The sequence below is a fragment of the Trachurus japonicus genome, chromosome 5 (genome assembly GCF_045865225.1).
Source record: "Trachurus japonicus isolate A0001 chromosome 5, Traja_1.0".
Taxonomy (NCBI): domain Eukaryota; kingdom Metazoa; phylum Chordata; class Actinopteri; order Carangiformes; family Carangidae; genus Trachurus; species Trachurus japonicus.
In genome coordinates, this window is record NC_140911.1 from 35,944,977 (window position 1) to 35,966,594 (window position 21,618).

The 21,618-nt window shown below is 40.6% G+C and overlaps 1 protein-coding gene across 1 annotated transcript; it reads right to left on the reverse strand.

Annotated features, from left to right (window-relative positions):
• Positions 1 to 1,507: 1,507 nt before the first annotated feature.
• On the reverse strand, positions 1,508 to 8,316 carry cyp24a1 (cytochrome P450, family 24, subfamily A, polypeptide 1). Its single transcript, XM_085777787.1, has 12 exons — positions 7,966 to 8,316; positions 7,599 to 7,789; positions 7,385 to 7,478; positions 7,195 to 7,288; positions 6,650 to 6,741; positions 6,165 to 6,276; positions 4,850 to 4,995; positions 3,900 to 4,066; positions 3,000 to 3,078; positions 2,492 to 2,689; positions 2,244 to 2,355; positions 1,508 to 2,016 (listed from the first exon to the last, which is right to left on the reverse strand). Exons 1-11 carry the CDS (start codon positions 8,221 to 8,223, stop codon positions 2,245 to 2,247), a joined length of 1,542 nt encoding a protein of 513 aa, XP_085633913.1. The 5' UTR covers positions 8,224 to 8,316; the 3' UTR covers positions 1,508 to 2,016; position 2,244.
• Between the last annotated feature and the right edge of the window lie 13,302 nt (positions 8,317 to 21,618).

The following is a 21,618-nucleotide window of genomic DNA, read 5'->3' on the forward strand; positions in this document are numbered from 1 at the left end:
TGTCCACTGAGCTTAGAGTGTCACAGAGTGTCATCAGCAGGTTGAACAGAGACACAGAGAGACTGGAAGAGTCACAGAAAGAAATTAGTGGACATCCTTTGTCCACATGACAATTTATTTTTTTTGTGGTATACCCACCACCACTGCTGTTAGCTTTTGTTTCAATACATTGTGTGAGGTGAAGAAATGTACCATTCCACACTTACTTACTTAAATGCCCTACTTTCATTATATAATATAACTATAGCACTAACATTTTTACATTTTCCATAAATTTCACCTGAAAGTCAAATATCTCTAACATTCGTGAGTGTGTATATTTTTACTTAACCTCAAACTGTATATCCATATTTCTTATCTGCATTTATTAAATATAAATGTCCTATCTTGACTGTGGGCTTCATCACCTAAACATTAACACTGGTACACGTGCTGTGTTTGGAAGATGCTGTGGATTGTCTCTCTTATCTTTCCTGTTCAGTGTAGCAAAACCAGGGGTCATGAGTTTGATCCTCACCAGGGCCTCAACTTCAATGTAAGTACACACATGCTTCACTGTTGACAGGAAACACACACATTTCTTTTCATTAGCATTTGTATCTATAAATAGGTTTCACTTATGCAATTCACTCATTCATCTGTGCTTCTTTAATGGAAGCAAACAACCCACAGTTGTGCATATCAACATATACACGCAAAGTCATGTGCAGTGTTTTAATGTCTGCTTCAGCATGGTTGCTACAAGAGTCTCAGTCTTCATAACTGATCAATGAAAATACTGGTTGACGCTATAATTTATCATCTGCACTTGTGGTTTCCAGTCCAGCTGGAGTCAGAAGATCACTGCTAACATGTTTACATGAAAGAGAGTGTACTGATATGATGTTTATTGTTTAAATAGACTACAGCCTCATGTACCTGCAGTTTTGTCATCTGTGTGAATAAAGTTAGAAAAAAACAGACTTGATAGGATGATGCGTTTCTGTATCCTAAACACTTTGGTGATCTCCCAACGTGCACATTAATCAAGAAAAAAGGTAAAAAACGATAGCCTCCAGTGTGGCCTGCGATTGAATTAATTAGCTCATATTGGACTGCCAGTAGACTTAACTTGGATTGTGAACATCATAATCATTGTACCTGATTTACATCAGTATGATAGCTCCATTATTGTGAGCAAATAAGCACTCGGCTCATAGTATTGTTTTAGCTAGAGCTCATACTTTTTTTTTTTTTTTTTTACAATTTTTTTCAGATCTTTAAAATCCCTCAAATTTAACAGTCTGAGAGCAAAAACTATCAAGCCTATAATGATCGGAGTCCAGTATTGAGCCACATTCTAAAGAAAGCAGCTTGTTTACGTGCTAAACTAAGCTTTTCAATATTTATTTAGCTCAATTTCTTGAGCTGTAAAACTCCAGGGAAAGCTTAAATCACCCAAAGACTTTAATACAGACACTTAGCAATGCACCAGTTTCAAAAATAAACACAGACTGTGAGTCTCAAATACATTTGTTAATGTATTTATTTCAGTGAATAAAATAAGTCTCTACATAAAACAATGTACATTATTCAAAACATTGCAATGACACTTTATATACATAGTGAAAAACAAACATGTCCTATATGTGTATACATACTGTATATGTTTGTGTGTATATATTTATATAGATATATGTTTATAAGTTATTAAACAAGGAAAAGCATGGATAGTTTGACATCTACATACACATGTCTCAGATGAGGACATTACATTAAGATTTGAGAACAGCTGCCTTGGTACAACATTCAATTTGTACATTACAACCGGTATTTTGGTCAGTTATTAACAGTCATAAGTAATAGTTTTAAATAAGTATGAGGTATTTATGGTATGATTACATGTATAATAATAATTGTATGGTCTTTTTTTTCTATTTACACAGCAGCAATGCAGGGAGTCACTGGACCATCAGGGCCATGGAAACAGAGGTATCGTCTTTCTGTCACTATGTCCAGAAGAGTTGAATATGGAGCCTGAGAGGGCAGAGGAAATTATTCATTAGTGTACAGTTCTTAGTATTTACAGTGAATGGTTGAACGATTACATAGCTTTCCTGAGAGTTAAATAAACAGATTGCTATGTACACGAGCACATACTGTATGTATTCAAGTCTTGGGGTGATTTAACATTTTTGTTATGGGTCAGTCTTTTTCTTGGCTTTGATTTGTAAACTCACTGGAGATCCAGCCTTCCTTCTTACCTCATCTCCTGATAAAGGCGACCGGCAGTTCTCTGTTGGGAACCAGCAGTCCTGAGTGGATCACATCAAGTGGCTCATTGTCTGTTGCCACAATCTCGTATTCTCTGACCAACTGCAGAGAGAGAGGCGAGCACAAGTGTACCGATCAGATCAGATGTTTTTAAGACAAAAAAGGTATTTAATGAAGTGCCATTTGATCAGGTGTATCAGCTGAACTGAACTAAAGTGAACTCGTCTCATCCTCTTACCCAGCACATAGCCAGCTGCAGCTGCAGCTCTGCCAGCCTCCGGCCGATGCACATCCTCTTACCGATGCCGAAGGGCACATGGGCAAAGGGGTTGATGGTGCTATTCTCTCGGAGCCAGCGCTCAGGTTTGAACTGCTTCCCATTGTCAAAATACTCCTCATTGGAGCCCAGCGCATGGGTGTTTATCATTAAAACAGTCTGTAAATGGAAGAAAATAACAATTAAAATTTAGTTTTATAATGGACGTGACACAATTCTCACAATTTGCTTAAGAGAAATTGAATATGTAGCATTAGATTGCAAGATGAAAGTGGAATAAAGATCTTATTAAAGCAAATCCTAACGTTTGCTGCTATGCACATGTTTTAGAGGAGTTGCTCCATTTAGACTTTGTACAGTATGTTAGCAAGTTTTTCTAAAATGCTTCATTTAGACATCAGTATAATGTAATTAATACGAGAATGTAATCTGCTCATGTAAGGTGGCAACCAAGAACTAAGCCACTTACTCCTTTGGGAATGGCATAATCTCCCAACACAGTGTCTTTGTCCAGGGTCCTGCTGGTGAAGGGAACTGATGGCGATAACCTGTAAAAAATATGAAGAAAGTACATGAGAATATGGACTGAATGAAGTTCTAGTATTACATGACACTGATATTTAAGCTGTTTAAGGGGAGCTAAACACATTCCAGTGTTTTCCACAGTGCAAAATGTTAGATATAATCTCCAGTGGAGGGTCAAATGCATTCCCTGGAAGATGTGGTTATGGTATTAGCTTTAAATAACATGTTACATGACAACTTGTGACTGCACTGTATAGTGGGTAAGAAGTGATCCGAACGTGACCAGGTTTTTTAAGCCGGGACCACCGGTTGTTGCTAGTCATGCCACCATATCTCATGAAGCTTGTTTTTGAGTCAGTCATGTGTGTCAGTTTTCCCTCTTAATCTCCGTGGAGCTGGGTGAAATGATGCAGCCACTGAGTCTGATTTGAAGCTGACTGTTGACTGTTTAGATAAATTCAATTTGTCGGCAGATGTAATGTCATGTCAAGTCTCGATCATGTGCGTGTGAATATCTGCGTGCTGGTTTCCTGCATTTGTACACATCAGAATGGTCTAGGACATCATTTATTTTCTCATTACACACTTGAATTTGACAAATGATGATGTATTTTCATCTCTGCTGCCTTGCCTTTTACTGATCTGTGTCTTTTTGTGAGAAAATTCAACCATAAGACTACAACCAAAGCCCATGTGTTGCCTTTGAGGGGAAACCCAGGGCCAAAATAAGACCCCCCACCCCCCCACCAACCTCTCCCTTTGCTCATAATGAAACTGTAGTAGTAGCAACCAGGAGCTCTCTGTAGCTGTTTCATGTTTCCATCATGAGCCTGTTGTACTGTACCTCATAGACTCCTTGAGGCAGGCCTTGAGGTAGGGCATGCTCTTGATGTGCTCTCCACACGGGTCCTGGTCAGGAGGCACCACCTCTCTAATCTCCTCCAGCAGCTTCCTCTGGGCGCCAGGGTTACGTGACAGGTTGAAAATAGCCCACAGCATACTGTTAGCGGTCTGAGAAACGTAAACACAGAGAAAGAGAGAGAGAAAGTGTGAGACAGAGAGAGAGAGAGGGAAGGAGGCAAGAGAGGAAATGTCACTTAGTGAGGCAGCTACTCTTAAGTACATTCCTCAGTGGGGTCCTGAAAAGGAGCTGAGGAATGTTTGGGGTTCCTCAAAGGCTCCTCAGTTACATCCACACGCCACATTCACTTTCTACTTCTGAGGCACTGTAACATTGGGCACCTGTTTGTTTTAGAGGTTGAACACTTTTTTTTTTTTTCCCCACTTGAACAAAAATAGGCGAAAGGTAAAACCTTTAAAAGGTTATATCATGTTGGGAGCTGAGTGGTGATGCACTTCAGCTATGTGATCATCTCATTTAAGAGCAGAAAATGAACATAAACCAAAGGCAGAGATACAGTCTTATTTAGCTAGAGTTTCACATTTTGGAGAAACATGTGTTTTTTTCTCACCACATGTTAAAAGATTGCACACTTGTCCACAGTGGTTAGCTTAGCATAAACAACTATCTGGCTCTGTCCAAAGGTAAAACTTTCTATTTTAACATTTTCACTTTGGGTTGTGCCGTTGAAGAAGAAATAATGTGTTGACTGATGAGCTTCAGAGTTTTATGCTAAGCTGAACTGGCAACAGCTTCTTGACCAGATATGAGAACGGTATCAATCTGTAGGTTTTACGTTTGTGAAGGAAATAAATGGGCACATTTTCCAAAATGTGAAACTATGTCTGTGAATGAAAGATACTTTATTTCTTGGAGGTATAAACATCACTCACTGTCTCCACTCCTCCAATCTGCAGCTCGGTGATGGCTGCATACAGTTCCTTTTTTGACAGGCAGCTGTGGTGAAGGATGTCTCCGATTAAGTCATCAGGAGCTCTGACTTCGTTCCTCTTCAGCTTCTTGTCTATGTAGACTTTAGCTGAGGGAGAACAAAGTAAGGACCATGTAAACATACAGATTTCACATATTACACGGTACACGGTTCATTACTTCAGTCTTGTTCCTAAATAAAGGCCACTGCTCCTTTTTCATATTATAATTAGTGTGGAAATTTTGATAATATTCATTTTTCTGTCCATCCACAATCATATTATATCAGATGTGAATCTCCTAATTAGCTCACATTATGACCAAAACTAGGTCACTCCTATTTCAGTCCAAGTGAGTGTTTGTACCAGATTTGCAGAAATTCCTTTGTGGGGTCGCTGAGATATTCACAATGTGTGAAATCAAAGTTCAGCATTTACAAAGTAGCTCTGGTGTTTGTCCTTACGTGACACGTTATCCTTACGATCTAAGACTCTACAAGTCAGTGGCTCGCTATTTATATACTGCTGTCCCAGGTTCACTTGTTTGATCTCAGACTGTTTATGTGAGTCATAAGCTTTTACAGGGCTGAGCATCATTTAAATCACATGACACACAAAAATTAACTCAACTGACTAAATAACTGATTGCCAGTTTGCTGCAGTTAAAAATACACTAAACAAATTATTTGGGAAAAAGAAAAACCCAATCAGGCTCACATTCATGCTCACATGTTCCTTCCGCCACCAATTGTTGGGAAAGTGTGTGTTTACGTGTGTATGTTTGTGAGAGGCTGTCAACAGCTTCAGCCGAGTAAACAGCATAACCAGCATCATCATCTTCTCATCCCTTGATGTCTGGCCCCCACCTCGCACTACTACAAATATTTGGCAGATTTCTCCCTCTTAGGTCATGCGGTTTACTACGACTCTGGCTGAGATCTACCCAGAGCGCCAAGTACACAAAACACTGAAGCACCTGGTTTAAATCTCACTCCTGCCTCACAGTCCGACTGGAAGTGAGCTCAGACCAACCTGGCCTTTCCATTCACGCTATGTCATGTCTCTACTAACCAACCAATAACCCGTGTCCCTGACTAAATGACACAAAAAACTTTGTGTAAACATGACACACGAAATGTCCTTGAAAATTTCATTCTCCTCATGTCAGTCCGTGATATCACATAGGTCAGAGCGGTTTGTAAGGGGTCCAAAGTCCTGGTACAAACCGTACAATCAAACTGTCAACTTCATTTGCTGGTGTAGTATAAACTGCGTGTACCTGTGCTGAAAATGCGGTCCCATGCGGCGGTGTGGTCCTGCCATGTTTTGGTGTTGAGGCTCTTGTGGAGCTCCACTGGTGTGACCATCATCATGCCAAATGTGCTCATCATCTAAAGAGAGAAACACACATAGCAGACAGAGCAAAGAATTATCAGTTAAATGTAATCATCCTCACTCTCACTGAAGATCTTTGATTCAATATTTCCTCTGCTTCCTCCTGCACCCACTGCCCCTTGAGACCTTTGTGAGCCTTCACTTATCATCTCTTGTCTGTGGATGATATTGGTTTGCCCCAGTAAATCCCAGTAAATACAGGCAGACGCTGAACTGCTGCATCACTGGCTGCGGTTCAGCTGACCTCGGCTTGGTGTGAACCCAATGAACTGCACAGTCCTGGGCCTCGGTGTCTCACAGATCATGTCCAGCATTCTCTCCTACAGTACACACTGCTACTGTGAGAGGAATAACAACAGGCACACTTACTGTTTTCACAGCTGTGATGAAGTTCATTGCCTCCTCGTTGACTTTCTCTTGCAGAAGACCGAATCTCTTGTCGTAGAGGACGAGGCAGATGGCTGAACGACAGAGAGGAGCAAAGAAAACCTTAGCTCATAATGAACAGCTTCAGAGATGCATTTAAAGTGAACAGACTCTAAGGAGATTTACTTCTGGTTTGACCCAGCCACAAAATCATAACTAATTTAATCTAATTCAATATAATGCAATATGATGAAGCATTATGACAACATAATTAAGTAATGGATTGTAAAACTGAAATGATTTGTGAGTAAATCTTTTAAATGACAACCAGAAAAGTAAAAGGCTATAATGAGAAGTCTTTTAAATGATGTTTTAATATATATATAATATATACTGTATATATGTAATCAACATTCAAACATTCCCTGTTTACCATTATTCAGATGATAATCACACAAAATTAGACATTTGCTTGTCATTCAGCATTTCTGAAATCCGTCCTAAATTGTTCCCTGAATGAATAACTGAGCAAAAACATCTGAACTTACTCTCAAACGACCATTTATTCAGTTCGAAGTACAAGTCTTCAATCTTCCCATTGTGGTTTATTTTTCCAATTCTGCCGACGAAATCCACCAACACCTGTTTTTACAGACAATGTGTCAGTCCCTGAGCAGCTGCACCGGATTAAATCTTACGTGCATTTATTTATAAGCACCATACAGGTCAGGATCTTACCTCGTTTATTTTGCCATCAAGCTTCACCACCTCGGTGGGTTTCATCAGTTTCTGCTGAAAAGCGCTCCTCACTCTCTGCCAGTCCTTACCCTCTCTGCAAACCAACAATTAAGATCATCAGCCTTTAATGTCCTGAAGTAAACCATTCTTGTCTCCACTTCTGCTTCAAACTGATGCTTGTTATCGCTATCAAGAGAACCGACAGTCTACTCACAGGATGAGGAGTCCGTACGCCTCGTCCCTCAGGTCTCTGTATGCTGTCCAGGGTTTGATCTCCAGCCTCTGAGGGTAACTTCCCTCCTTCCTGTAGAGCGCCTCCAGCAAGCAAGGTGCGCCAATGTGCACCGACTCGAAGGAGCCCAGCTTCATCCGGAAAATCTTACCGAATTTCTTGTGATAATCAACCTAAAACAAAACCACATAATTCTTAAATTTGGTCAGAGAAAGGCGATTTGGATAAATAGAAAAAATAGGACACATCATTCTCTCTCTTTCTTTTTTTGCGGCGTTAACTGAAAAAAAAGGTCTTATAACGCTGAAAAAATAAAACAAAAATGCAGAACTTTCTAATAATACTGTACCAGTGCTTCGTGTTGTCTGGTCAGACCTCCTTTCCGCAGAAGTTCGACCAGACTGCCGACCAGCGGCCAGTTGGTGGGTCCCGGGATCGCGTCCAGACTGTGCGCTCTGGAGGCAGCGTGAGGGCACGGCGCAGCCTCCACAGCATCCTTCTCCTCCAAGACGCACACAGAGGATGTGGGTTTGAAGTGCTGCAGCCCTATAGACTTCTTCTTCAGCAGCTCAACAATCTGAGGAACTTTTTGGATCTGCGCCCTCATCCTCAAATTCGTATTTTGTATTTATTTAAAGAAAGCAGAATAGTAATGTTCCCAGCAGCTCTTCTTTATTATCTTTGGGGTTTCTCGTTTCTTGGAACTCTCACACCTTGCCGCATTATATATACCCCAAGAGTATTTATTACTGCTGTGCCATGAACCAATCAGGGACCGGTCCTGCATGGTGTGGCCGTCGAGCCCACTATTCATTTAGGGATCTACGTTGAGAGGATCGTATGACCCCAGATAGACCGAGGAAGTGCCCCCCCCCTCCTCTCTCCATCCCCCCTCCCTCGCTTTATAAATAAACACACAGGCCACAGCGGAGGTGACGCGGTTCGCTTGAACCGCGTTTCAGAGCGATCCGCCATTGGAAGAACCGAAACTTTGGCAAAGCAAATACTACTGCCACACTTCTGGACCGTGGGCAAATATTTGACAGATTGCAGGTTGTGTGCGTGCGTGCGTGCGTGCGTGCGTGCGTATGTGTGTGCGTGTGTTTGCTCTGCTTGTGTTTTGGAGTGTGTTCTTTGTGAAGGGGTGAAGGTGGCATTTTCAATGCAATTCTTATGTTTCTGATTTTTTCACATTGATATCCATTGAAACCTAAAATCTAAAAGACACCAGGACTCACATGGGGGATGGCAGGTTGCAGCCTCACTATATCCAACATCTTGATAGTCGTGCCTCAGGTATTTTATTCAGAGGTTTCCAGATTAATTGTCTTCAAATATTTAAAACACATTGGTTAACCTGTCAAATCAAATCGATACAATTCATTATTGTTCATCTATTTAGATAGATTGATGGGTTTACCTATGGTGAAATCTCTGTCTCTCTGTCTCTCTCTTTCTCTCTCTCTCTCTCACATACACACACACACACACACACACACACACACACACACACACACACACACACACACACACACACACACACACACACACACACACACACTCGACATACAGCGCCCCTCAGATCTGGCATAACTTGAATAACATGGCCAGGGGCCCTGTGTGTTGTTCCCTGTAAAAGTCCTCATTCACAGACTCAGGTGGCATCACAACAACCTTCAACTCCTAACTGATGTTTGCTGTATATTGAGGAGCCAGTGAGGTGTAACACACATCAATCACCCCCCCCCCCTCCCACACCCTCCCAAACAGAAATAAGAAAGAAAAAACACCACCCACACATCTACGAACACAGACAGTGTTTGTTTGCTCTACCTCTGATATTTAGAGCATATACCTCACAGAAAGTATGGCACCAGTTAATTTATGATTGATACACATTAATTCACTCCATCATTTGAGGAATTAGTGGAAAGTATACCTTATTTCCTCTTTTCATTGCATTTGATGAGAAGATAAATACAACTAACTCTTGCTCAACTAAACTTGAATCCATACACCAGCACCATTACTGTAAGACTCACCATTTAACAGATTATAATTTGTTTGTTTGATTGGCACACAAAAAAAAGTGTAAGGAGTGTAAGAACAAACAAACAAAAGCACTTTTACGCAAGTTATGTGCAGGACTATAACTTGGCTGGACACAGTGACTTCACAGTGTTTTTGTACAGATTGAACAAATGAGATATAAAATATTGATTAGTAAGGTTTAAAGGCTCTGTCTAGAAGGTTTGCTACCTTTGAACAGAGCCATGTTTCCCCGTACCCGTAGTCTTCGTGCTAAAGTTAAGCTCACTAGCTGCTATATATTTACTCTTTCTTGTCATGGTTAGGGTAATAAAAACATGGTTAAATGGTCATGAAACAAAGAAATGATGTTAGATGTGACCCAGAGCCTGCTTTTGAAGACTGTGACTAGGCTGTCATATTTTGAAGGCTCCTTGAAATGTGGCCATCATGGTCCAACTGATCGATCCTTCATGGCCCAACTGTCCCAAAATTCATATAGCAGTAAACAACATGGCAAAGAGCCAGAGGATTGTACTTTTGAAATTATTGCTCAACAGCGAGCACTACCACTGTCAAATCAACAGCTTTCAGACCTCAAGATTTTGTTTAAAAAAAAGAAAAGAAGATGTGGAAGGCTTGTACATAATGCTCTAAATGCTATAGGCTACTATGTCCAATTTTTTCAGACTTCAATCAAACTCAGTCAAGCAAGCTTTATTTGTATCATATCTTTGAAACAGGTGCATGATGCAGTTTATGTTCACTGGGGAAAGAATAGGAGACCAATGCACACAAGAAATTAAAATTACACATGGAATGAAATGAATATAAAGTGATTAAATCAATCATTCATTCAACCAACCAATCAATCAAATAATTGTCTTGAATATGACAATATCCATCAGGTTTTGAATGTGGGGCTTATGCTTAGGCAAAAACAACAAATAGGCTAAAGATGATGTTTTCTTGAGGTCTGAAAAAATGGAGGCTACAAAAAAAATAAATAGTACAGTAAAAAAAGACAAGGAAAATTGGTTTATCAAGAAAACATTAATGTTTCCAGCCCCATATCATTTTGAAAAATATGTCTCTGCCTCAAGCATACAGTAAATTTAAAGGTAGTCACAGATTAATGACATTTAAATAGTGAATTGATGACCACTGACTGAGTTAGGCCATGATCTGCAGAGAACAAGTCCACTCTTCCATGTTATTCCTGTTATTACATGAATGACATGAGTGCAAGCAACAGGTTGTTGAGCAAGGTTTTCATCCCAGGACTTCAACCTTGTGGTGTCCTGGTCACGTCTGGCATAGTGCATAGTGAACACGAGGTAATACTGGCAGTGTCACTGACAGGCAGCTGGCACTGAGCAGGGTGCAAGTCATAGAGAAAACATGTTTTCTTGTGATGTTGTCTGTAAGCAAACAGTGCTACGCAATGCCCTGCTCTATGGCCTTGTGTAGCATAAGTGAGTGAGGGTTGGATTGTAATAAATGTGTTATGAAAGTGAATGCGTGTTTGTTTAGTTTCTTAATCAAAGGCCTTGAAGAGTTCTCTGTGAACAAATGCAAATTTAAGACAATTTATCGAGAAATTAGCCTATTCACTTGGGAAGAAATTGGATTTTCAACGATATTGCTAACGTCTGAGCAGGTAAACAACTGAATCAACCTCCTCTCCCTGATTGACCTTACTGATTCATGGAGCATGGGCACCACAATTTAATACCTGCATACAATCGTATCTAAATAAATTGAAAAAATGTACAGGATTTAAGTCAAACAAATTCTCTAATATCTAATTTATATACGACTTGGCTGCAAAAGAAACAATACATGACCTGACAAACTGATTCAAATTCAGTTTCAGTTGATAAGTATTTCTTATATATTTCAGACATAAAAAAATTAAAGAGAATACACTATTTTCATTTTTAGATTCAAATCTTGAGTGTTCTTTGGAAGCTACGCTTGAAATCAAAGTGAAACGCCCTAAATTGGCTGCTCCAGACTGACCCACTGAACACTCTCATCTCATCATCTCCTTGATTACAGTCTGATTCAATTGTCGTCTGTTTCTTACACTTTGTAGTCGAACATCAGCCGGCAGAGAGATAAGTGATGAACTAAGATAGAAGGCAACTGACCCTCTCAGGCAGCAGCGCAGTCATCAGCACACAGGGCAGGCAAACCTGATGACTCAAACTCACTCACATTCCAAATTGACTGACAGGTCAGTGAGTTCGGTGATCAGGTTAGAATTGGAGGTTGCTCGGTAGGCACATGCGAAGGTGAAACACAGTAATGCATGCACACAAAGATGCACATTCATTTTATGAAAGCACAAGCACACATTCATGTGCGCTGCGAGGGACCACCGTGCTGCAAGAGGCCACAGAGGAGGAGATTAGTTGGATCCTTAGTAGAGATGGAATAGCTTCGTACAGTTGCATCAGCCTGAATGGTCACATAACGATGCTGACCTAGAATGTGAGGTGCCCCCTTACCCAGAGCCCACCCTTACACAAGATACATGAATGAAAATATTTACAACAGAGCAGCAGCATAGTAATAATGCATCCTCCACCCTCTGGCAGTGTGTTTTTTGCCCTACATCCCACCAACTCAGGCTCACACAGACTTGACAGAGAAGTTCCTAAATAGTGTCATTAGTGAAGGCAAAACATTTTCCTGTCTTGCCTCTTAATAAGTCTACGCAGCCTGTCATTTCACAGTTTCTTCCTGCTTCCCAATTTGATGCACATTCTGTGTGGCCTTGGCTGAGCATTAAACTTGGCTTGAACTGAAGCCGAAGTTAATATCTTTAAACATAAAGATTTGTGACGCTGACAAACAAGCCTTTAAGTATTTGTTTGATGGGTCTATAGATTTTTGACTCTGAAAGTAGGTCATTCCTATAAGAAATGATGAGAAAGGGCTGAAGCTGGAGCTGGAGCTGGAGCTGGAGCTGGAGCTGGAGCTGGAGCTGGAGCTGGTAAGGAAGGATATTTCCATGAACTTGATGACCCCTTCCCAGGCTGCTGCATTCAGCACTGGAGAGGGGATGGTCGGCTCAATAGTCAGGATTCCCTGGAAGAAGGAGGACCCACCTCCCCTCTCACTGACAGCAACAAGCTGAAGTTACACAGAGAGGTGGGCCAGAAGAGAGGCCATACGCTTGTTCTTCACATTTCAGAAAGCAACAGGAAAGTCATGCATGACATCAAAACATTTTACAATTAGGCTAAGTGTTTCCTCACGACAAGCAACAAAACCTCACAGAGTTCCTATGGCTGTATATTTGTGTGATTTAAAGCAGATAACAGCGGCACGGCCGTTTCGGCTAATGCTGTGTTCAAGGCAGGCTTTTGAAACCGTAAGTTACAGCTTCAAGTCACAACTACGACTTGGTAGCGTTCCAGGTAACCCGTAGCTCGTGTTTTTACCGTCCTGTTGTCTGTGAAAGTTCCCTATAACGGCCACTCGTAACTTCCGACCCGTGAACTCGTACCAGATCGAACTGGTATGACTTCACAGGAAGGAAAAACACAAAGTACGAGTTTCCTTGAACGCACCATGAGTTAGCAGCCCCCGCCCTTGTCAGGCATCAATTGGTCCTCGTGCTACGTCACCACATTCACGCGCATCCCTTGGCTGCACACACAGCCCTTCATGCCGTTCTCTCCCCTCATTGGATAACACTTGTATCCCACAAGGAAAATAGGACTATTTAGGACTTATATTAACAAAAACATTCCACTGATATCTGCTTTAAGTATTGTTCATTTAAAGAGATTGGGTAGTAGTAGGTGACTGAGGTGAAAGTGAGCCCACATACAGAAATGCAGGGGTCACAGAGAAATTTCAGTTGAGAAAGGTCTAAAAATAAACTAAATGTCCTGAAAAATCCATAGAAAGCCTCAATGACCAGTCAGTGCTGTCTCTCTGATTGACATGATTGTCTTTGTAAAATGAATATAAATAAAACGTTATAAATTAGAACAAGTGCATTTTCTTAACTTCCCACAGACATACTCCTGTAGTGAGATATTCAGGATACCTTGTACCTCATGTTGTTCAGTGGGAATGGCTCGACATGCATTTTTGTCTTTGAGTCACAATAGCTTTTGACTGGACTGAGGTACAGTATCTCAACGCTATTCAGGTGGATTGGTGATCTTTGGTGATTTCCTCACTTGTCTTCAAGCACCAACAGCTGGTCACTTGGCATCATAAAGCTGACATTTGCTGCTTTGAGTCAAATGTCATAGTTCATCATGAAATTCCATTTATTGTGCGCCAAAATGTAATGTGTCTATGTACAATTGTACTACTACTGGAATCATGTTAATGTACTAACCTGAGATGCTGAACATGGTAACATTAAACCGGCAACACATCAGTATACTAACGATACATTAACATTTACGTGAAGACATCACTGCTACAGAGAGCAGCCTCACAGAGCTGCCAGCATGGCTGTAAACTACTGCTTGAACGTCTGAAAACATTGTGCATATAAATCGTTGCTGTAGTTGCACCAGAGTTAGAGCCTCAGCAGATGTCTGCTGTATCCTGATATTTAAAAAGCACTCCAAGACATTGATCCAGAAAGAAAGTGACATCACCTGCACATATTTTGTGTTGAGTAAATTGTTGCTTTACAGTACAGTAGGTATATGATTTGTATGTTCAGAGGATAAGTGGGTCATGAACACTATGAGAGGAGCTTTAACTGTCACTGGCTGATTGTTCTTGATTGTAATGTATTTACTCTGCTGGTTAGAGGGCAGGAGCACCTTGTAAGAACAAAGACTATCTGACCAAAGGTAAAAGGAGTGTGATATGATATGCGGCTGAAGACTTACTGTATGCGCTGCCCTACTTTCTGCGTATGGAGCCAATAGGTTAACAGGTATCGTCTGTAGTATGTAAAGGCAAGCTAGTGAAGGAGTGCAGCAAGTGCAGTAGTATTTGACTACTAGGTCAATGGTAGCCTTGCATCCCATTCACTCTGAATTTTGTGGTTCCGGTCTAGAGAGTGGATCCGGAATTCACCTAATTCACCAAAGTAATTGTTCACCAACATAAAACTTATAAAATAGACAATAACTTGTGATACAATTAAATACAATACAAGAAAAAGGTTAACGTAATGGCTTAAAAGATTTTCTTGTAAATTACATTCTTTAAATTAAAAAGTTTCAGCGTGGGGTGGTGTTTAGCTCAGTTGGTAGAGCACCTGCCCCATGTGTGTTGAGGCTATAGTCCTCACTGCAGGCGGCCCGATTGATTCCCGCGTCGAGTGGCCCTATCCTGCATGTCATTCCCCCTCTCTCTGCCTCCCCATTTCCTGTCTCTCTCAACTGTCATGTCAATTAAAGGCATGAAAAGCCCCCCAAAAAAAGATTAGACTAGATTAACGTCAGTTCATTTAGAATAGATTTGGAAATTATATATATCAAAAGATTTTTTTTTTGATGTCACAACTATGGTCTGGTCACTCTACAGCAGTCATGTCACCACTGCTGTCATGGCCCCAATCAACTCGTTGATTACATCGTTGGCACACTCTGGTACACTTTGACCCCTACACTGACCTGCACCTCAGGTAAATTTGTCAAAGTTTTGACCCCCAGATAGAGTGTACCTCTGTGGCCTCATCAACTCACTGCCCTGCCTCTGTTATCTATTATAAACAGAAGCTCTGCGTAGATGTCATCATGCACCTATCTCCTGTCAGCCTGCTTGATGATGGGCATTTAATGTCAACTGTTCGAAGGTGTTTTTCAAAAAAGACATTTTAATGTTGATTATTGACCATCATGCACCTTTGAAAACGTTTGCTGCTGGGAGTGTCAACTCCCCATGGTTAGATAAGGAATTAAAAGAATATCTGAGGGAAAGGGCTCAATTACAGTAACAGCGACTTCTTCAGGTCTTAAATCAGATTGGCAATTATACTGTAAACTAAGGAATTTTGTTACAAAATTAAATAAAAGGGAAAGAAACTTTATCATGAAAATAAAATAAATAAAATAGAAAATGTTAGCAAACGATTGAGACTGAATTATTTATGGAAAGGAAAAACTAAGTCAACACCATCTTATTTAAAAGTTGGTGGGGAATGCGTGACCAAACCTAAGGACATTGCAAATCATCTGAATAGTTATTTTATTGATAAAATGTAAAAGTTAAAAAGTACTTTGCATGAAAAGAATACTGATTTATCATATACTTTAACAAACATGATGGAAACCAAAAAATGTAAGAATGTTAATGTTGCCAAAGTTGAATAAATGTTGACGACATGCAAAAATAAACCAGCAGGAGAGGATGATCTTGACACCAAACTTCATAAGCCCATAGCTTCGTTAATTGCTCCAATAGTTACTCATGTTATTAATCAAGGTCTTAAAATTGTATGTCCAAACTCATGGGAAATATCTAAATAAGTCTCAATACCCAAAAACAAAAAGTTACAATGTTTTAGAATCTAAAAGTAGACGTATAAGTCTATTAATTGACTAATTTTCTGCATGCATGCTGTATTACTGTAAGAAATGCACCCAACAACAAATGCTCTGATTCAAATGGTTGATAACTGGCTGAAGAAAATAGAATAAAAGAAAATTATAGGGGTAGTTATGCTTTATTCTTCAGCTGTGGTCATGAGTTATTGTTGAACAAATTAAGATGTTACTGTTTTTCTAAGTCTTAATTAGCATGGATTCACAATTATCTGAGTCATTGAAAGCAACTTGTATATCTTAATGGAATACTCTGAGTTGAAGGATGTGAAGGAGTAACTACATATTAAACAATGAAATAATATAATATAATAAGACATGGATGCATTGTTTACTATTTTATTGTCACATTGTTATCTGTGTATCAATGTGACCAATGCAAAAGCTAATAAACAGAAGGTCAGATCACAGAGCTTGCTTCCAGTGGACAAACATAGCTGAGGCTGCCTCATTTGAGCTCCATTGTGGTTAGTGAATGAATAAGCCATAATTGACCAGGCCCTTATCACTACTGAGTTGTTAAACAAACCTGTTTGAGCTCCACTATTTGTTCTGTAGCAGCTCATTAGTCAAAATTCATTTGAATGATAGATACATTCCTACCAGTCCCCAGACCTTTTCTGTTGCGGCCCCAAGTGACCTGCACAATTTTGTAACCAATCATCATTAGTTAGTAGGGGTGTGATGATATACTCAGCTCACGAGACGATACACAATATTGGGTTCACGAGCACGAGACTAGACGATATTTTCAAAATATATGACTGGACAAACACGCGTTTTTATTGACACAAGATCTCGTCACATCCCTATTAGTTGGTGAATATTCTATTTAATTAAAATCCTCTAAGCTGAATGACAACTTTTTCAGTAAAATCACAATGTTATTTTTATCGTGATTAAGAGCCATTATTGTGTCTGAATGTGATAAAAGCTTTAAACCAGTCAGCAGCCAGCCAGTTGAGCTGCAGCTCCACAGCTGTCAGAGCAGCCTCTGTCCCTCTCTCTTCAGCCTGGTGTTTGGCCACACTTTGTACAAGAACAGTTTAACATTGTAAGATGTAGCCTAGCTTGGGCGGTGCGTGGTGCAGTGGTTAAAGCGGCCGCTCCATGTAGAGGCTAGAGTCCTCAACACAGGCGTCTCCGGTTTGAATCCCGCGTTGCGCAGACCTTTCATGCATGTCATTCCCCCTCTCTCTGCCCCCCCCCCCACCTGTCTATCTCACTGTGCTATCAAATAAAGGCGAAAAAAGCCAGAAAATATACTTTAAAAAAAAGAAAGATGTAGCCTAGCTGCTAATGCTAACCAGCACCATGAGTGTTTTGTATAACGGCAGGAAAAAAAAAAAAAACAACTACGTGGATCATCCTCCGAGGGCACAAGCTTAGTCACAGACACTCAATAGTGTGTTTGAGCCAGGTTTGTCCCCTTTGCGTACCGTATTCAAAGATGGCGATGCAACATGACAGCCTCCGGTGGGTGCACCCACTGCCTATGTATTTGTAAGCAACTTATTCCGAGCTAAGAGACAGCTTTCATTTGTATGCGGATGCGATTTTTGCTAATTGAATTGAATTGAATTTATTGAGTGATAGCCCCTTGAGATGTAGCATCTAATTTTCGAGGGGGTAATAAAAAGCCAAATAAGCTACATACTGTCCCTTTAACCTGCTGGTGGTGCTTGGGGACAGTAATATTTGCAAACTCAGGGAATAACCAAAGTCATTGGGATCTGTCCTCAGGGAAACTAATGTCTGTGCATTGAACTTCAGTAGGTTCAGTTTAGGTGCTATACATTTCACATGACTCACTCAATGAACTCTGCCGCAAACCAATTTTGTTATTTTGTTAATAATAAAAATAACATTTTAAAAAGTATTATGTACAGAGTTTAGTTCAAACAAGTTTTCAGAAACAGGTACAAACAAAAGCTGTATGATTTGTGATCATGGATGTAACATTTTTAGAGTGCATTATAAAGAGTTCCAGGTGGAAGCAAAAAAAAAAAAAAAAACGACCTGAGAGAGTTGCAGTGAAAGCCAGTCATTAGGCCAAGTTTGATATGGCCCAGAGCACCAGTATAGCACTGAAATGATATATGGTGGCAGTTTCCCAATAAGGACCTATCACAACCAGAAGACCACCCAACTTTGTCTAACTGGATGCAATGATGAGTGCTATAAACATCACCAGTAATAGACCTAAGGGCAGAATGATGAACAGCATCCAAGGGTTTTAAAGTGGAGGTGGAGGCCCGTCTGTAAATCACATCCCTGAAATCCATAACAGAGAAATACATATAGTATCTTTTCCTAAAATGCAGGAAAAGTACTTGTTTTTAGGACAAAAGAGGACAATGTTCAATGTATCTATTCAAGAGCCAAATATTTATGTCATGTATCTTTCATTAGCAGTTGTTTTTACAGTGTAAAAATGAACATTTTGGCGTCCATTACCTGCCTAACGTAAAATTGACCACACACTGACATTACTTTATTTAAGTTTATTGTGCAAACGATACGTTTCGCATCTGGCTTCTTCAGGTTCACTCAACAGGAAAAGTGGGACTATGCAGTCTGATCGCTTCTTTGCTGTTTTGGCCGCTTTTTTTTTTCTCTACAGGGCTCCCCCTACAGTTTCAGAGTGCATTATTTTTAACCCCCAGTTAACCCAGTACCCAAATGTCGATATGGGAACAGATATCGACACATCCATCTTTGTATAAACTGTATTTGGAGGGGGTACGCTACGCTGCTCTCTTCCAAGGTCATTAGATGCCAAATAACTCCTCTCTAGATACTGCCCATATAAATAAGTTTTTTCCATAGGAATTAGCTGAGGTGACAGTTAATATGTTGATTTCCCTCCATTGTCGGCTCCTGAAAAGTGAAAACAATCTGTATTTAGAGATGAAATGGTGTCAGTGTCAAGAATATAAGCATATTGCCTCCATGTTCCAGGAAAGTGTTGTTTACTACTGAATGACAGACAGTTTTGACCTCATATAACATCTGTTACAACTGTAACCGGAGTAGGTTGCAGGGAAAAACCTTCACACAACTTCTAGGAAAAGTTGTGCCTTCATTTTTTGCATGGCATGTTATGTCTCATTCATAAAGAGAGTGAGCAAACAGGGGTGCCTCACACGGGGGCTTTTTAGGGACAAAGTGTTTAGGCAAAGAGATGTGAACACACCCTGCCACTCACCGGGTGAAAAACATTCCTGAGCGTACAGTAACAATATCAGGTTTCATTGGGAAAATGAACTCCATTGCTCAATGACGTAGTAAACACAGGGAGCAGAACTCAAGAGATGGAGATCAAAACAAGCATGTTGAGACAGTGCAGTAGCTCAAACCTGACTCCCACTACATCCAGAGGCTCCTAGAGCAAAAATACATTTTTGTTTTTCAGGTGTGGTAAGGGTTCGCAATGTGGGAAAAGATGAAGGTGCAGCTAGTTATTACAAATACTTTTACAATTGTAGAGAGGAGTTGTGCAAGCAAGTGCTTTGATTTATCTTCATGCAGATCTACTGTACTGTACTTGGGCAAAAGGCTGAAGGTAGAAATGAAGAAAAGAATACTGATCACTTTGTTCTGTTGTCAATAGATGATGTGAACATGCAATTCTGCCTGTGCAGACCACCTGCACCAGAGGTGCCCACACTTTTTCAGCTTGTGAGCTACTTTTAAAATGATGAGGTCAAAATGATCTACCTCCATTATACTGTATATGTTTATAAAGCACACAGATAAATAGACCACCATGATGTACATTATATAACATAGGGCTCTAATTTTGCAGACCAGGTGCCAACGGGGCGTGTCCACGTGCACTTTGCAAGTTTGGCACGTCTTGCATCCCGGTGCAGGTACTACTATTCCCCACTTCTGTCCCTCTTACCGGCGCATGTGTGAAAGAGGGAGGGTAGAAGGTGTAAGTGGGTTTAAAACAGCCGACTCAGATCTTCACCAATCAAATGAGCTCCTCTACTCACCCTAAAATACACTGCAATTTTCATAATTTCAACTTGAGACAGCAACACCAGACAGCCAAACTTGGCCCGGGAGTAAACTGATGTTTTGGTCTGGGAGGTCCGAGCTCGTAGCGGCCAAATATATGGTAACAGGAACTGACCTCCATGGGCTGATGAAGACAAAGTAGTCTGGTTTGCCCTGATACACTGAGAGCCGTTTCCCAATGCTCAGCATAACAAAAACACACCCTTTTTCCACAGATAAAGACACTCACATTTAGTAACCTATATTTAAATCCCATGTAATAAAGATGAGTAGTGTGCACGGATCACAACAGAAACAAATACCATGCATAACAGGGATTAAATCAGAAGCACCTGTGCGTAAAGGACGCATTGCCAAGCTCCGTGGCTTGGCCCTTGTCAGCGTGTCTCTCTCTTTTTCTCTTTTCTTTTGAATTTCCTGAGACGAGTAAAGTGAAGTAGCTAAATCTTTATTGTCCTGAAACGGGCAAATTACAGGCGTTACAGCATAGTGCTTGGCATTTAAAGACACAACAGGCACTAAGGTAAGAGAGAGGAAGACACAAAGGGGCAAAACAGCACTGCTGTACAATCGTGGGATTTCCATTCATTCTTATTCACATTTTCAAAAATTGCGGAAAAAAACTTGAGTGGAAACACTAGAAATTTGAACAAAGGCAGAAAATTAGCAAAAAAGTTTTTATGCTAGGAGGGGGTGGATTTGTCAGTGTATTGATAAAAGGAAAATGTGATTTTTTTTTTCAATGGAAACAGGTTTTGCAAATAAACGATGACTGGACTGGATAACATTTCTACTCTATGGTTTCAAAAAATGGTGGCGGAGTAATGTGGAAGATAATATGTGTGGGGGGAGTCCACGTGGACCTTGTTGCCGTTAATGTGAGCCGAGGCTCTAGATGCTCAGCCAGCTGCTGTAGCATGACTGTTAGCTGTTAGTACGTCGTGCCCTGCAGCGTCAGAGCTCCGAACTTCTGTGAGCCGAGATGCTTTCACCTGATGTGTAAATGGCCCATTGTTTCATTTTTCGGTTCGTAGGGTTCGTGATCACACACGCTGAAAGTAGACCACAAAATTGCAACTGCGCCATGCTGAATCTGTCGACACCTCCCCCTACTGCGTCACCACACCCATCTCAGCGCACCTTGGTCCACCAAATTGCAAAATTGACTGTGTTGCAGTGTTGCGCTGGACGACATTGGGTTTGCCACCCTGTGCCTCGCCTTCGCCTGGTACAAAATAAGAGCCCATTTTGTATAACGAATATGAGAGAGTAATGTAACTCCGGGTATTGCACATAAATTTACCCCCTGAAAGACAAACAATGACAATGACAAGCTTAGACAGACTGCATGTGAAGAAAAAAAACAAAAAGAAGACTCACTTGCAGGTGGCACAGATGGAGGTGGCTCAGAG

Excerpts from the sequence above, each read along its gene's own strand:
- cyp24a1 (XM_085777787.1), bottom strand. The coding sequence starts at position 8,223 with ATGAGGGCGCAGATCCAAAAAGTTCCTCAGATTGTTGAGCTGCTGAAG. Across the intron at positions 7,289-7,384 it reads TTGATGGCAAAATAAACGAG|GTGTTGGTGGATTTCGTCGG; the intron begins GTAAGATCCTGA and ends CTGTAAAAACAG. Across the intron at positions 2,690-2,999 it reads ATTATGCCATTCCCAAAGGA|ACTGTTTTAATGATAAACAC; the intron begins GTAAGTGGCTTA and ends TTCCATTTACAG.